Source organism: Benincasa hispida, chromosome 8, assembly GCF_009727055.1.
Source record: "Benincasa hispida cultivar B227 chromosome 8, ASM972705v1, whole genome shotgun sequence".
In the NCBI taxonomy this organism is placed as follows: Eukaryota; Viridiplantae; Streptophyta; class Magnoliopsida; order Cucurbitales; family Cucurbitaceae; genus Benincasa; species Benincasa hispida.
The window spans coordinates 14,514,123-14,530,619 of NC_052356.1; the positions used below are offsets into that span (position 1 = coordinate 14,514,123).

Sequence of the window (16,497 nt, forward strand, 5' to 3'; positions counted from 1 at the left end):
CTATGCTTTGTACACTTGTATATATTCATATCTTTGGTGAATGAATATAGTATTTTGATTCTTTCTCAAACCTAAGAGTATTGTCCAAGTCTAAATAAATATCTTGTCTCTCCTGATGTCACGTTCTTTGAACATTCCTCATTCTTTTCGTCACCTTCTTTCTCTTCGAATAAGAATCAGGGGGAGCATAAGGAATCAGAAGATGATTTCCTTGTCTACACAGTTGTTTCCCCTTCTGATCCTCTTCCCGTCTCATCTCTACCTATGTCTACCTCTATTCATCCACCCATTATTAAGGTCTATAATCGACGACAACCTCCTTCAACTCCATACCCGGTACTAGAGGCATCTTCATCTCCTTCAGTTCAGTGCCATGTACCAGAGTATTCTTCATCATTGGATCCAGAAATGAGCAATGATCTTCCTATTGCTCTTCGTAAAGGTAAACGTAAGTGCACTCACCCTATTTCCTCTTTTGTCTGAAATAACCATTTGTCGTCTTCCACATGTTCATTCATTGCATTCTTAGAGTCTGTCTCCATCCCTAAAACTGTTCATGAAGCTTTGTCTCATCCTAACTTGTATGACTTAGATGACAATTGTACTTGGGATTAGTTTCTCTCCTTACAGGAAAGAAACCTATCAGTTGCAAATGGGTGTTTGCAGCTAAAGTCAATTCTGATGGTTCTGTTGCTCAATTAAAAGCACGCCTCGTAGCAAAAGACTATGCACAAACTTATGGTTTTGACTATGTTGATATTTTTTCTCCAGTAGTAAAAATGGCATCTGTGAGGTTGTTTATTTCATTAGCTTCAATCAATTACGGTCCAGATAGTGCTTTTGTAGTAAGCATGGTAAGTCAGTTCATGCACTCGCCAAAACCGGTCCGCTTTGAAGTTGCATATAGAATCTTTGAGATATTTTAAGGGAACTCCAGCAAAAAGCATATTGTTTAAGAAACACAACCATCTCCAGGTTGAAGTTTATACTGATGTTGATTGGGCAGGAAGTACAATGGATAGAAGATCTATTTCTGGCTATTGTTCATTTGTTGGAGGTAATCTAGTCACTTGGCGTAGCAAAAAACAAAATGTGGTTGGCAGAAGCAGTGCTGAAGCAGAATTTAGAGCTCGAGCTCACGGTGTATATGAAGGAATATGGATAAAAGGATTATTGGAAGAACTGAAGGTCTTTCAAAAGACTCCTATACGAGTATATTATGACAAGGCTACCATCTCTATAGCCCATAATCCAGTTCTACATGACAGGACAAAACATATCGAAGTCGACAAACACCTCATTAAGGAGAAAATTGAAACTGGTATGATATGTATTCCCTATCTCCCTAGGGCTACCATAAGTACAATTTGATAGAATGTTTGACAAGCTGGCAATGGAAGATATATTTAAACCAGCTTAAGGGAGAGTGTTGGTTGTAAATATATGGATGTGTTGTAAAATCATTAAGGTTCTTTTTATTCTTATTAAGACTTTTCCTTTTATATATATAACCTTTCTCCTATATAAAAAGGCTTTGTATCTCATGGTTAAAATCATTGGAAATAAAATAATTTATTCCTCTCAAACTAAGAGTCTGAACATTTCTTTTGGCCTCAACCACGGAAAGATGTTAACAAATTTAGAAAACAATATTTTGTTTGTCAAAAGTCCAAAGGGCATTCTTAAAATACAGGATTGTATACGCCTCTTTGAATTCCTACTAGGAGGATTTGTCTATGGACTTTATTCTTGGGTTGCCTCGAACTCAATGGGGGGTTATGATTCTATATTTGTTATTGTTAATCATTGGCCCATTTTGTTCCTTGTAGGAAACCTTCATGCTCTTAATATTGCTCATTTATTCTTTAAAGAGATTGTACACCTTCATTGCATTCCCAAGAGTATTGTGTCTAATAGGGGCATAAAATTCATGAGTTTTTTTCTGGAAGAGCTTATGGAAGAAGTTGGATACAAAGCTTAAGTATAGTTCAGCCAGCCATCCTCAAATGGATGGCCAAACCGAGGTCACCAACTGGACTTTGGGTAACTTACTTCGCTGTCTTAATAGTGATCAACCAAAGAAATGGGATCTAGCCTTACCTCAGGCTGAATTCGCTTACAATAACATGCACAATCTCTTTAAAAATCACTTACAATTTCAACAATTTAGTCATATATCCATAAGAATCTGGTATTGTGGCCCCGCTGAAGTTGTTGTTGTCAAGTTGACTGCAAATCAAATAAAATCAGGCTGTTAAATTCAAATTTATTTGAAAAGGAAAAATGCAGAAGATTACTTGTGCAGACTAAATTCTACAACGAATGACATATAAATAAAACTGGGAAAGAAGATAAACAGAAATCCTAAGAATAATAAAAATAAACTAACATTACAAAACTCATCGGAAACTGACAAGAGATCAGACATTCTCCAGAGACCCATCCACAGTTCCAACAATCCTACCCTTCTACTGTAAACTGTTTTCAAAGTTAGGGTAGTTATGTAATTATTAAATTTTGAAAATCATCTCCTTAATTTTTGGGGTCATTCCCCTTTAAATTCTTCAATAGCTAACTTCTAAATTCAAAGTGCATTAAAATTATTGAAGATTCTATTGCTGGCTGTAACATTCAAGGATGGGCAGGTTTTGTTATACATTTTAAACTGAGAAAGGTTAAAGAAGCTGTTAAAAAGTAGAGGGCAACTGTTGAAATCCAAAGAAAAAAGAAGGAAAAAGCTTCCAGAATGTTTTATCTTTCCTTGAATCAAAAGCCGAGACTTCTGCTTTGTCTGAAATGGAACTAACTATTTGTGCAGCAATCAAAGGGAATTGATGGGCATTTATCTCACTGAAGAGCAAGATTCTATCAGAAAAGCAAACTAAATTGGTTTCGTTAGGGTGATGAGAGCTCTAACTAGAGTCTTCTGGAATATTTTCTGATTAACTCTCTTTTCAAACAATTGACAGCAGCTAAAGCTTAGGACAAATATGTTTACAAAGGACTCTGGAAGTTGAATAGCCCCAAAAGAATTAATGTTCTTATTCGGTCATCCTTAAATTGCTCTTCAGTTCTTCAAAGAAAGTTGCCGTCCCATTTTTGGCTGCTTATAAGAATCTCCAGTATCTACTCTTTGATCGTGGTTATTCATTTGCTTGTTGGAAGAAGTTGCTGTCCTTGTGTTATCGGCATTGGATCTTTGGTGTTTCATTCAAAGATAATGTTCTTCAAGTCTTATCTCGACCATCCTTGAAGCCCATGGCTCAACTATTATGGATCGATGCAGGGAAAGTTCTACTTGTTGTAATTTGGTTTGAAAGAATTCAAAGGGTGTTCCATGATAAATCTATTCAATGGTCAGATCGTTTTGAAGCTGCAAGATTCAACGCCTCATCTTCGTGTTCTCTTTCTGAGCTTTTTACAAACTTTTCTATCCAAGATATTTGTTTGAATTGGGGAGCATTTGTCTTCTCTCTTTTTTCATGAATTTTAGAATGGACATCTTAGGGTTTTCAGCAGTTCTATGTCTTTTTTTGAATATTTTGTTTCCTTGCTTTTTGAACATTAGTCTCTTTCATTAGTTATGTTTTCTTTCAAAAGAAAAAAAAAACAATTCAAAGAACCATTAATCATTACCCAAATAAGAATGTTGATTCTTTTGGGAGCTTTAGACTGCCATATAGCTGAGTAAACCTCTTTACATATAGGAGAAGATTCTGCCAAATGTTTGTTTCGTCAGTCCTATTTCCCTTTCTTTTAGTACGCTTTTACAATTTGGGACCTATCAGCAAGTTGGCATTATCTTCTCTGAAACTGTGAAACACCAAGGAAGCTCATAATTTGACCAAGAAAAAAAGCCAAAAACGATCTCCTGGTGCAAGCAAGCCAAAGAGAATAGATCCCAAGGCCAAAAGAAAGAAGATTCTCTTTTACACATTGTGATACCAAAATGAGCATTTTGGCAGCCAGTAATTCATAAATTTCAAAAGAAGCTTGATCGATTGAAACGGTTTACTTTGTCCAGAGGTGGGAGGCTTACCCTTTGTAAATCAGTTTTGGAAAACTTGCCAATTTATTACATGTACCTCTTTTTAATGCCGGCTGAAGTCGAATCCATGTCGGAAAGAATTATGAAATCTTTCTTATGGGAAGGAAATAGTGGCAGCAAGATCAATCATCTAGTCAAATGGGAGCTGCTTTCTAAATCTCAAAAGGATGGTGGCCTCGGTTTGGGAGGTTTAAAGTTTAAAGTCCAAAAACTTGGCTCTTCTTGCTAAATGGGGATGGAGAGTTTTTCAAGAACCAGATGCCTTATGGAGTAAAGTAATATACAGCATTCACAGTAGAGACTCTTACTCATGGCATACGGCTGGAAAAAGCAGTGAGTCTTAGAAGTCCATGGATCGGTATTTCGAGAGCATGGTTGCAAGTAGAAGGTTTTGCTTCCTTCAAACTTGATGATGGTAATCGAATCTCATTTTGGAATGACCCATGGATTGATTATTCAGCTCTTAGCCTGAGATTTCCTCAGCTCTATGGAGTAGCAAAAAGTTCCCAAACGGTTCGGTTTCTAATCATTGGGATGTAGGAACACTGTCATGGGCTGTTTACTTTAGAATTTTACTCAAAGAAGAAGAAATTCTGGAATTTCAGCAACTTCTTCAAGTGTTATCCAGCAAGTCAGTGGGGAATGTCTCATATTCTAGAAGCTGGAGTTTGGAGTCATCTGGAATTTTTTTCAGTTAAATCTCGTGTCAAGAAACTAACAGCAGCTGAAAGTATGGATAAGGAGGTTTTTAAAGGCTTATGGAAGTTAAATAGTCCAAAAAGAATTAATTTTCTTATTTGGGTCGTTGATTTGTGCAAATATTATATTTTATTTAGTTTTATTTGATGTAATTATTTTGTAGGATTCTTTCCTACTCTACCAATATTTTCCTTTTTTCATTAAGTCTATATTCTATTTAAATTAAGGCCTCGTATCCTTGTAATACGTAAGAAATAATACTTTTACAGATAGTATTAGAGCATAAAATTGTGCTGAAACCCTAAAAACCTTAATTTTTTGAAAAACCTAAAAAAAAAAAACCCTAGTTGCACCGCTGTCGAGCTCTTCCTCGTTCGTTGTCATCGCCGGTCCCTTAGAGCCTTGCCGGATGTCACATCGCCACCAGAGCCATCGACCGTCGAAGCTGCAGACCTTCAAGCTTCTCTACCTCTGTGTTTTGTTGCTTTGCTTCTCTGATTTTTGATTCGTCACCGTTTCTCTCCTGTTTGTCGGCCAGTCACGTCTACAACCATTGCCACTACTCACTACTGTCGGTTGCTGCCTCCTACCACCGCCACCGTTTGTCTCTTCAATTTTCTAGTTTTTCTTCCGGATCCAATTTTCTGGTTTTTCTTTCAAGATCTACTATTTTTTTCTCTTTGGGTTTGTTTTTGCCAGCAATATGTCGGACACTATGGCACCCATCGCTAAAGTTTGCAACAATCGTATCCATTCAACCGGTCCCACTGTTCAATAATCACCATTTGCTTAATGGGGAAAATTTCCTTTGTTGGTCTCAAAGTGTCCGAATGAGGGAAGATTGGCTACATCACAGGAGAAAAGACCGCCCTTAGTCTAGATGACCCGTCATTCGCCGAACGTGACGCTGAAAACTCCATGGTTATGACTTGGCTTGGGCAACCAGTCACAAGTGTTTGAGTTGAACTTGAAATTGAGTGATATATGACAAGGAACTAACTCAGTTACACAATATTTCACTCTCTAAAGTGGATTTGGCAAGACCTTTTGATACGTATGAGTGGAAGTCTACAAAGGACCAAAAGCACTATAGGAAACTGTTGAAGATGGTTGTATTTACAAGTTCTTTGTCGGCCTCAATGTTGAGTTTGATGAAGTTAAAGGAAGAACACTTGGAAAAACTACCCATCCAACTATTAATGATGTTTTTTCAGAAGTTCGCAGAGAAGAAAGTCGTAGGAATGTTATGTTTACAAAAAAACTATTGACTCAGTTGAATGCACTACGTTGGTGACTGAAAACACTGCAATGAAGGCTTCTGATCAATCCAACAAACCACATGAAAAGCCTCGTGTCTGGTGCAACCATTGCAATAAACCTCGACATACGCGTGAAACTTGTTGGAAACTTCATGGAAAACCTACGAATTGGAAAAGTTCTAAGCAAGGTGAGCGAAATTCTCAAGCCTGTTTAGTAAAGAGTAAATTGATCAAATTCTAAAGTTGCTAAATAGCACTTCATCATCTGGTAATCCTAGTGTTTCCTTGGCACAATCAGATACTTGTCCTAAAACTCTCTCTTGCCTTAATTCATCTCCGTGGATTATAGATTACAGAGTCTCTAATCATATGACTAGTTTCTCTTGTTTATTCGAATCATATTCTCTTGTGTATTGCAATGAAAAAGTTTGCATTGCCGATGAGGAAAATGAGTTATCCCTTTGACTACAAAACTTACATTACGTTTTGTCCTTCCTGTTCCAAAATTAACTTGTAATTTGTTGTATGTTAGTAAAATCTCCACGGATGCTAACTGTCGTGTTATCTTTTGTGAAACTCATTGTATCTTTTAGGATCGGAACTCGGAAGGATGATTGGACGTGCTAGGATGATTGATGGTCTCTATTACTTTGATGACGTTTTGGCTAGTCATAGAAAAAGTTCAGGGCTCGAGTAGTGTTTGTTCTCCTTTTGTTAAAGAAATTATAATGCTTTGGCATCATAGATTAGGGCATCTAAATTTCTTCCACTTAAAGTATCTATTTACCGATTTATTTAACGGATTTGATTGTTCTGTTTTTCAATGTGAAAGTTACATTTTTGCCAACATCATCAATCCACTTATTTGCCTAAACCTTACAAGGCTTCATCACCTTTTTCCTTAATTCATAATGATGTTTGGGGTTCGTCTAAAGTCTTGACTCATAGTGGTAAGCGTTGGTTTGTTACCTTTATAGATGATCACACTCGTTTAACTTGGTTTTATTTGTTAACAAAAAAGTCAGAGGTAAAAGAAGTTTTTGTTCGGTTTTACCATATGATTAAGACTCAATTTCAAACTAAAATTTGAATTCTTCACTCTGATAACGGCATTGAATATTTCAATGAACAATTAACCAATTTTTTGCAAGATAAGGGTAATTTTCATCAAGTTACGTGTCGTGACACACCTCAACAGAATGTCATTGCTGAACGAAAAAAATAGACACTTACATGAAGCTGCTCGTGCCCTAATGTTTTCTATGAATGTTCCAAAATATTTGTGGGGTGATGCTATTCTTACAACTGCATACTTGATCAATCAAATGTCATCTAAGGTTTTGAATTTTATAACCCCTCTATATCACTTCAATGAGTTTTTTCCTAATAACTGACTGTTCTCTGATTTCCCTATTAAATTGTTTGGGTGTACTGCTTATATCCATACTTCTACTCTTTCTCGAACTAAACTTGAACCTCAAGCCACTAAATGCATTTTTGTAGGTTATGTCCTTCATAAGAAGGCTTACAAATGTTTTGATCCTTTGACCAATAAGTATTTTGAGAGTATGGATGTGTCCTTTTTGGAAAATCAACCATTTTTTAGCCTAAATTCTCTTTAAAGGGAGGCATATAACCTTGAAGATAATTTTTGGGACACTTCATCTCTCTCAAACATCAGTGGTCCTGAAATTATGAGTTCTAGTCCTCCGATGTCAAGTGGGGAGAGTTCTTCTTCAGGGGGAGAAGCACTACAAACTGACTTAACTAGTCGAAAACCTGAACTTCAAGTTTATATTAGAAAAACTTGACTCAAAGAGATCGAGATCGGACAGTTGACTTATCACAAAACCAATTGAATACTCCGATGAATGATCCTGAAGATCCAGGTATTAGACACTCTACCCCTATTTCTCCTAGTTCTTCATCTCCTTCTAGTCCTTTACCTGATGTCTCTAATCTTGATATTCTGATAGCCCATAGGAAAGGTATCCGTCGATGTACTAAATACCCTATTGCAAACTACTTCTCTTACCGTAGATTGTCTAATAATTATAGAGCTTTCACCTCTACGATAACAAATCTATTTGTGCCAAGGAATATACAGGAAGCCTTGAATGATACGAATTGGAACTTAGCAATGGAAGAGATGAGTGCTCTAGAAGAAAATGGCACGTTGGAAGTTGTTGAGCTTCCAGAAAATAAGAGAACAATGGGGTGTAAATGGGTGTTCACTATAAAGTACAAAGCTGATAGAAGCGTTGAAAGATACAAAGCAAGGCTGGTTGCTGAAGGCTTTACACAAACCTATGGGAGTGATTATCATGAAACAATGGCCCCTGTTGCAAAAAACAATTCCATTAGAGTGTTGTTATCTATCGCAGTTAATTTTGAGTGGCACCTTTATCAGCTTGAGGTAAAAAATGCCTTTCTTAATGGTGGGCTTGAGGAGGAGGTATTTATGAACTTACCACTAGGTTTTGAAGCCAACCTTGAAACCAACAAAGTTTGCAAGTTAAAGAAATCCCTCTATGGCCTTAAACAATCTCCTAGAGCGTGGTTTGGATATTTTGAGAAAGCACAAGCAGTGACAGGTTATGGGTTCCGTCAGAGTCGAGCAAATCACACCATTTTCTACAAACATACTAGCCATGATAATATGGTTGTTTTAATAGTTTACGTTGATGATATCATTCTTACAGGTAATGATGAAGCTGAGATGAACAACTTGAAGGATGAACTAGCTAATGAATTCCAAATTAAAGACCAGGGAACCTTGAAATACTTCCTACGGATGGAATTTGCTAGGTCAAAACAAGGTATCCTTGTTAATCAAAGAAAATATGTCATTGACTTACTTGAAGAGATGGGCTTACTTGGTTGTTGTACAGCAGAAACTCCTATTGAGCCAAACTTAAAATTGCAAGCTGCAAAGGATACAAAGATAAAAGACAAGGAGAAATATCAGAGACTCGTGGGAAGACTTATTTATCTATCTCATACAGAAATATCAGAGACTCGTGGGAAGACTTATTTATCTATCTCATACTCGTCCAGATATTGCTCTTGCTGTCAGTATGGTGAGCCAATTCATGCATGTCCCACGGCCAACCCACTTTGAAGCTGCCTACAAAATTCTAAGATATTTGAAAGGGACGCCAGGGGAAGGGATACTATTTAAGAAGAATAGTCATTTACACATAGAAATTTACACTGATGCTGATTGGGCAGGTAGTACCACAGATAGGAGATCAACTTCTGGCTATTGTTCCTTTGTTGAAGGCAATCTAGTTACATGGCGAAGCAAAAAACAAAATGCGGTAGCCAAGAGTAGTACTGAAGCAGAATTCAGGGCTTTAGCACATGGCATTTGTGAGGACATATGGATAAAAAGATTATGGAAATAATTGAAATTTATCCATAGCACACAACCCAGTCCTACATGATAGGACAAAACATATAGAGATTGATAAATATTTTATAAAGGAGAAGATTGATAATGGAGTGATATGCGCTACCTATCTTCCTACAACAGAGCAAATTGTTGATGTACTGACAAAGAGGCTCCAAAACTTACAATTCGACAAATTGATTACGAGTTGGCAATGGAAGACATCTTGAAAGGGATTGTTGATTTGTGCAAATATTTTATTTTATTTAGTTTTATTTGTTGTAATTACTATAGGATTCTCTCCTTCTTTGTCAATATTTTCCTTCTTTCATTAGGTTTGTATTCTATTTAAATTAAGGCCTTGTACCCTTGTAATATGTGAGAAATAATACTTTTACACATGGATAATGCTCTTTGGATATTTAAATTGTTCTTCGGTTCTTCAAAGAAAATTGCTATCTCGCTGCCTTTCTCCATAATCTGTCCGTTATGTATGGCTGCCAGTGAAGATCTTCAACATTTATTTTCTTACTGCTGCTATTCTCTTGCTTGCTGGGAAAAGCTTCCAGCTATTTTTCATCTTTATTGGGTTTTTGGAGCTTCCTTTAAAGAAAACGTTCTTTAAGTATTAACCACTCCTTTGAAGCCTCAATCTCAAATATTATGGGTTAATGCTGTCAAAGCATTGCTTCCTGAATATAGATTTAAAAGAAACCAAAGAGTGTTCCATGATAAACCCCTTCAATGGTCAGAGTAATTTGAAATTGCAAGGATCAATGTCTCTACCTGGTGCTCTCTTTCTCAACTCTTTGGGAATTTTTCCATCCAAGATATTTGTTTGAATTGGGGGGGCGTTTGGTTTTTGAGCTTAGCTTATTTTGTCTAATGTCTTAGAATGATGTTCTTGATAATATGATTATTTGAGTTGGACAAAGGTGTACATCTTCCATACTATTGCAATTCCCTCTTCTTCTTTTTTTCCCTCGCCTATTAATGAGTTTGAATATGGTTTTTAGACCTTGTCGTAAGAGATTGAAATACTAACAGAAGTCGCCTAAGATTGAGTCCTTATCAATCAGTTTTTTATTAAAATGTCCCTTTGGAGACATCCGAAAATTTTGGAAAAGACATGCAAACAGTGACTTATACATATTCTCTTGGTAGGTTAGCAGGGTGAGAAAGTAAGCACTGGGCTCCATGGTTTATAACGTAGTTTACAATATAGACTAACTATTTCAATTCGATGACCAAGATAACTCAATCTTAATCCTAAGCTAACTATGACCTTCTGTTTATTCGATNTTTCTATTTCTAAAAATCCCAATGTTTTCTCTCCTAATACGTTTCCAATGACATTTCTTTTGGAAAAAATAAAACCAACAAAAAAAAAAGGAGGAAAAAGAAGAAGAAGAGAAGACTGAGCCGGGGAAGGGGTGTTCATATATATTTGAAGCAATTAAGGTGGCAGGAGACGAAGGCATACAGTATTTCTAAGTTTGGCAATTGAAACAACTCAGGTGGAAGTTTCCCCGATAAGTTGTTGTTGTCGAGAAGGCTGCCAAGAGTGGGAAAATATGTCATTAGCCAAAAGTATAAGCATTTAAATAGTTTTTATATTAAAAAAAGTACAGTGTAGAGTGTATGCACACACTACAAATGCCTGGAGAAGCCAACAAACTTCAAGGAAACAAAACTTGCATTAGAAAGTATATGTGGTGGTGAGGATGGGGGAGCAACTTACAAGTGGACAAGATTGGGCAATCCAGATAGCTCAGATGGGATTTCACCACTGATGGAGTTGTTATTCATGTGACTGAGCCAAAAAGGCAAAGGAGGATTACAAAAACCTTCAAGATGCAAAGAAGGAATATTTTCTCCTTTCAGAATCAGAAACGTGCTTACAAATGCTTTGTTGCTTTTAAGTTTGCAAAAGACTTGGGTATAGGTCCTGATATATGGTTCTGGTCAATCTGTATTCTGTCTAAATGTAGAAGATTACCAAGATCTTCAGGCAATGAACCTGACAACTGGTTCCCGTTCAGAAGCCTGTAAACATTTTATAGAAAGTAAAGCAGTGCAGGAGAGGAAATATGAAGTATCAGATCCATATTACAACTATTCCCTTGTAATAATAAATATTCAGATACATCGAGTGGTTTATATATACTAACACTGTGAGAACTTGTCCATGGATTATGAGCATATTAAAAATTTTAGTGAATATATAATGGTGTATCAGTATATTTTTAGATAAACCACCAACCTTTGTCAAAGTGAATAAGTAAACCAGCAGAAAAGGAGAACAGCTTACAACAGTTCTAAGGACGTTAGGTTGCCTATCTCTCTTGGTATTTCCCCATTTATCTCATTCCACATAAAGTCCCTTTTCACAAAATACAAAAAAGCTGAATTAGCAGAGAGAGAAAACCACATGGCACCCACGACATGGATAAATCAAATTCTAGATCAACCTATTAGTTTAAGTTCAATGAAAGTTCCGTTTCCTGTTCTTTAGTTACTTACAAAACTCTCAGGTAAGATAAACGACCAAGCGCAGGTGACAAATTTCCTGATAAACTCATATTTAGAAGTTGCCTGCAAAGAATTGTACAGGTCGATGGTTTAGCCTCTTGTTCATGAAAAGGTATGAGGAGAAAAGTAGAATTTAACACCTCATATATGACTGACCAAAATATGAAATGCAAATAACCACGCTACGCAATAATTTACAAATTTGGAGTATGCAGTCGATTATTTGAACAAGAAGCCGTTTCATAGATGTTCAAGTCCCAAAGTTAGGTCGGTGACTAACTAATAAAATTAAGAACTGTAGATTGTCCATAACAACAACTTCCATAATAACAATTACAAATTGTTATTTTTAAACTGATACCAAAGGATGGATGGAGATACGTCTTAACATAAGTTACGAGAATCCATAAATACTTGAGATCATACAATTCAGCAACGTGTAGATAGTTATCATCCAATGTAGTATTGCACAGAACACCAGTCCAGTTTGAATTACAAGGGTCTCCTCTGTTCCAGTTGCTCAGATTCCCATTAGGATCGACCAAACTTCTTTTGATGACTAGCAAAGCGTCCACTGAAAATAAAAGGAAAGAGTGACCAAAACTTCAAGGAAGAAGGTTAGATAGACCATAAGAATTAAGAGCTAAGTTGGTCCATGGTCTTCTGAGTTAAAAGTACCATGGAAATGATACTAAAAATAGATGATATCCAGAAAAAGATGTGAATTCAATCATGACATAATCTGAATCTAGAAACTGGTGAGCGCGATGCTTCAGATAATTTGGAGAATAAATGTTGAGAGGAGAATTGAGGAAGAATAATTTTGCGGGAAAAGAAATGTGAAAATCAATTAGAAGGGAGAAGATGAATTACCTTCAGAGGGGTGGGTAACCATTTCTGCTGCACCAACAATTAGTAAGGACGACGAGGAGCAGAGGAGCAGAAGGGCTACAAAAGCCCACTGCTGTGATCGACACATTTCAGGAGGGGAAGCACTGAGAATACAGGAAGAATTGGAAGCTTTGGGGAGGATGAATAGTTGAAAATAGATGTTTGGGTTTCAGAAGATGAAAAGGGAAGGTAGGTGGTGGTGGCTGTGGAAGGTTAGAATCTATTGTTATTGAGTTTTACTTTGAGTTTCAAATTGCTGTAGCTGATGATGACAGAAGCCATCCCTTTCATGCACTTCTTCAAAGTCATGGAAAGACAATAAAATAACAACGACCAGGTCAGAGTGGGTATAGGCTTTGTCAATAATTCTAGTTTATATTTTTCTTTTTCCTTTTTCCCCACGAGCGCGATGGGGTTTTCCTCGCTTCGGAAACGAAAAGACATACCGAAAAACACTGGATGCCGCCGTGATTGGAAACGGAATCGGAACGGAATCTACTTATTTAAGATTTCCACTACCGCCATGTGGACCCAGTCAACTCAATTAGCTATAGATTAAGTTATGGCATTGCTAACTATTTATATTTAATCCCCAAATTGCCGACAAAAATTACTCAAGAGATTAAAAAAAAATTGAAAGGAGTTTTTTTTTTGGTTCAAAGCACATGTGGTGACTTCCACCATTTAAAAGAGGTGAAGAACATTGAATTTTTAGATAATTAGGATTGATTTTTTCCTAAGGAAATAGGGTTTGACTTTTTAATCACTCTATGTAGATTTTTCGTCTTTTTTTTATAACTGTCATTTATATATAGTTTTTTTTTCCTTCCTTCCCCCATAATCTAGATAAATTCGAGGTCAAGAAAAATAGAAAATCTTATTCGAGAATTCATAATTAATGGCTGAGAGAGTAGGACATTATTTTCGAGAGTTTCTCTACGGTAGTGAAGCTTGATAATTTGGAACAGTGTTTACTATATTTTATAGAACTTCGAGGACTAGGGTTTCCTCCAAAACGGCATAGAGATTTGTCCTTACTAGTTTAAGCAAAGAATATTGGTGATTTGATTTGATCAAAGATTTTACAAATTTCAAGACTTTTGCAAAGAGTTTTTGTAAAATCAGACTGAACTAACAAGCCAGGCACATTAGGCACAATATTGACACTTTTTCGACTGCTTCTACATCTATCATCTAGGGAGTGTTTGGCTCATGGTTTCGGAATTAGGGGAACTTGGCTCTTTTGAAGCCAAGTCCATATTTGGGCACTTTGAATAAAACTTCCATGATTAAAAAAAAATGAACTCATGGGTTTGGAATAGAGTTTTCAAAAAATGGCACAAGTTTGAGAAAAATATTCATTCTTCTCCAACCTCTTATAAGGTTATCGACAATTGTTGTCAACAAATGTCGATTGGTTGTCCTGATCGTCGTGACAGTAGGCAATGGTTGGCAACTGACTGTCATGATCATTGATAGCCAAATAGTTGTGAGCTCGTGATCATGGGCAATCGTCGTTCAGCCGACTGTTGTGACCATCAACAATTGATGATTGGGCGCCTGTGATAGTTGGCAACTGTTGTCGGCCATTTGCCAACAACTACTAGTTGTCACCGACTTTTCTTTTATCTTTCTTTATCTCTTCCTTCCTTCCCTTTTCCTTTTTCCTCCACATTTTCCTTAGGATTTCTCATTCCTTCCCCCTTTTTATTTTCACAAAAATAAAAAATAAAAAACAAACTCACTTGTTCTAAGAGCTTCAATGTTTAAGTGCAACATCGATTTTGCTAGTTGTGGATTGTCAAATCTTATTCATTGTATATCACTCGTCGTTGACCACTAACAATTTGATTTTTGTTTTATACTTCTTTCTTTTTCTTCTTTTCTTTTCCGTTTTTCTTATTTTCCTCCCGCTCCCCTTCTTATTTATTTTCACACAAAAGACGAAAATAAAAAGTCAACCCTTTCATCTAGGAGCTCCCATTGTTAAAGTGTTGCATCAATCTTGTTGGTCATGGGTCATCAGATTCTCTTCACCACTTGTTGCCAACCAACCATATCGTTGGTCACCTACGACGGTCATCAACAATTGTTTTTTTTTTTTTTTCCTTATTTCTTCTTCCTCCCTATTCCCTTTCCTTCCTTCTTTTTTACACACACATAAAATAAAAAGTAGAAACTGTTGAATGGACTGGAAATGTTATTAAATACTGACTTCAAGGATTAATATCATTTCATGGCAACCAAAAGAGAGATAAACTAGAAATTTGATCGAGATTCACTCATAAGACAAGCGACTACCAACATGGATAAGGTTTGGAATAAAGCAAAACTAAAATAGTTGTAAATGTGTTAGTAAACTAAATTTCAAATTTTGCTAATTTGTTATCAAAAAAATCTGTTATTTAAAAAAAAGAGATAAATTATAAATTTACAGCAAAAGTACATTTGTTATAGAACTAAATTCAAAGCTTTGTTACTTTGTTACAAAAACTAAATTTCTTATAAAAATCACCGAGTCCAGTTTGGTGACCATTTGTGTTTTTTTTTTTTTTTATATTCTTTTTATCAGTGTTTTAAAAAATCAAGTCAAAATTTGAAAAATAAAAAAGTAGCATTTAAAAACTTGTTTTGGTTTTTGGAGTTTAGCTAAAAATTCAATCATTGTACTTAAGAAAGATCCAAATCATTGTAAGAAATGGAGAGAAAATAAACTTAATTTTTAGAAAACCAAAAACAAAAAACGAATGGTTCTCAAACAAGGCCATTATTGGCATTCCTACATTATTATCATGGAATTAATAGAGCAAATGAATTGATTTAGAAATACATAAGATGTAACTAATATAAATTCATTTTAAAATGAATAGATTCAATGTTTCATTCAAAATTATTTTTAAAAAAATTAAAAAGAAATCCATAGTACACGAGAGATTATTCGAAAAACAACCACTAAAAAATATGGGAAAAAATACATATCTTATAAACTCACCCATGCATATTGAGCAGCGACGTTGGGCTTACTCTCACCTATGTATATCAAGGGACAATCGCGAATAAACAGGAGTTCATAGACAACACAGGATTCAGATCAAGTTATCTAAGTCATCAAGAAGTGAAATTAATCAGTGTTAATAGTAAACGGTGTTAATACGTAACAATGATTATTTCGTGGTTTGTCTTACACAATCTTATTGTGTAGAATACCCTCGCTCATATGTCTGTACATGAACAAATTGATCACATCGTTTATGACACTTTACAACATTTGTAACAATCATAAAGTGAGTCGTATTCAATAGTATCTCCAGAAATAGGTACCCAACCTAATCCAAGTACTATAGACGGTTTAGGTTATTTTACTCGAACTTGGTCAAGTTTATGTCTCCACATAAAGTCCAAGTATTCGTGACGATAGCCAAAGGTTCGTAGTTTATTGGATTTAGAGTTATTAAACAATCAACAACATTTGTTTAAATAAACTTCATATATGTTTACTGTTTACAAAACTACAAGTTTTAAGACATACAACCCAACAAACTTCCACTTGGACTAAAACTCCTAGTGGGTTTCAACAAAGTTGTGTGCTGTGAGAGAAAACTAAATACAATATACTAGGGCATCTCATACCCACATTTTCTCCCACTTCACTAAATACAATAAACTAGGGTGTCCTA

The 16,497-nt window shown here is 35.8% G+C and overlaps 1 protein-coding gene across 2 annotated transcripts in view; it reads right to left on the bottom strand.

The window, feature by feature from the left end:
* LOC120083996 (probable LRR receptor-like serine/threonine-protein kinase At1g06840) overlaps nucleotides 1-13,099 on the bottom strand; it is a 46,788-nt gene extending 33,689 nt beyond the window's left edge. The window contains exons 1-8 of one of the 2 annotated variants that reach the window (XM_039039900.1): nucleotides 12,803-13,099; nucleotides 12,356-12,503; nucleotides 11,921-11,992; nucleotides 11,709-11,780; nucleotides 11,300-11,443; nucleotides 11,139-11,210; nucleotides 10,881-10,952; nucleotides 2,155-2,229 (exon numbers count right to left, since the gene is read on the bottom strand). In XM_039039900.1, the coding sequence (XP_038895828.1) occupies nucleotides 2,155-2,229; nucleotides 10,881-10,952; nucleotides 11,139-11,210; nucleotides 11,300-11,443; nucleotides 11,709-11,780; nucleotides 11,921-11,992; nucleotides 12,356-12,503; nucleotides 12,803-12,908 (761 nt within the window). In that variant the 5' untranslated portion in view covers nucleotides 12,909-13,099. Of the gene's footprint in view, nucleotides 1-2,154; nucleotides 2,230-10,880; nucleotides 10,953-11,138; nucleotides 11,211-11,299; nucleotides 11,444-11,660; nucleotides 11,781-11,920; nucleotides 11,993-12,355; nucleotides 12,504-12,802 lie in introns of those variants that run through there. The other variant, XM_039039901.1, reaches the window with a different exon arrangement.
* Between the last annotated feature and the right edge of the window lie 3,398 nt (nucleotides 13,100-16,497).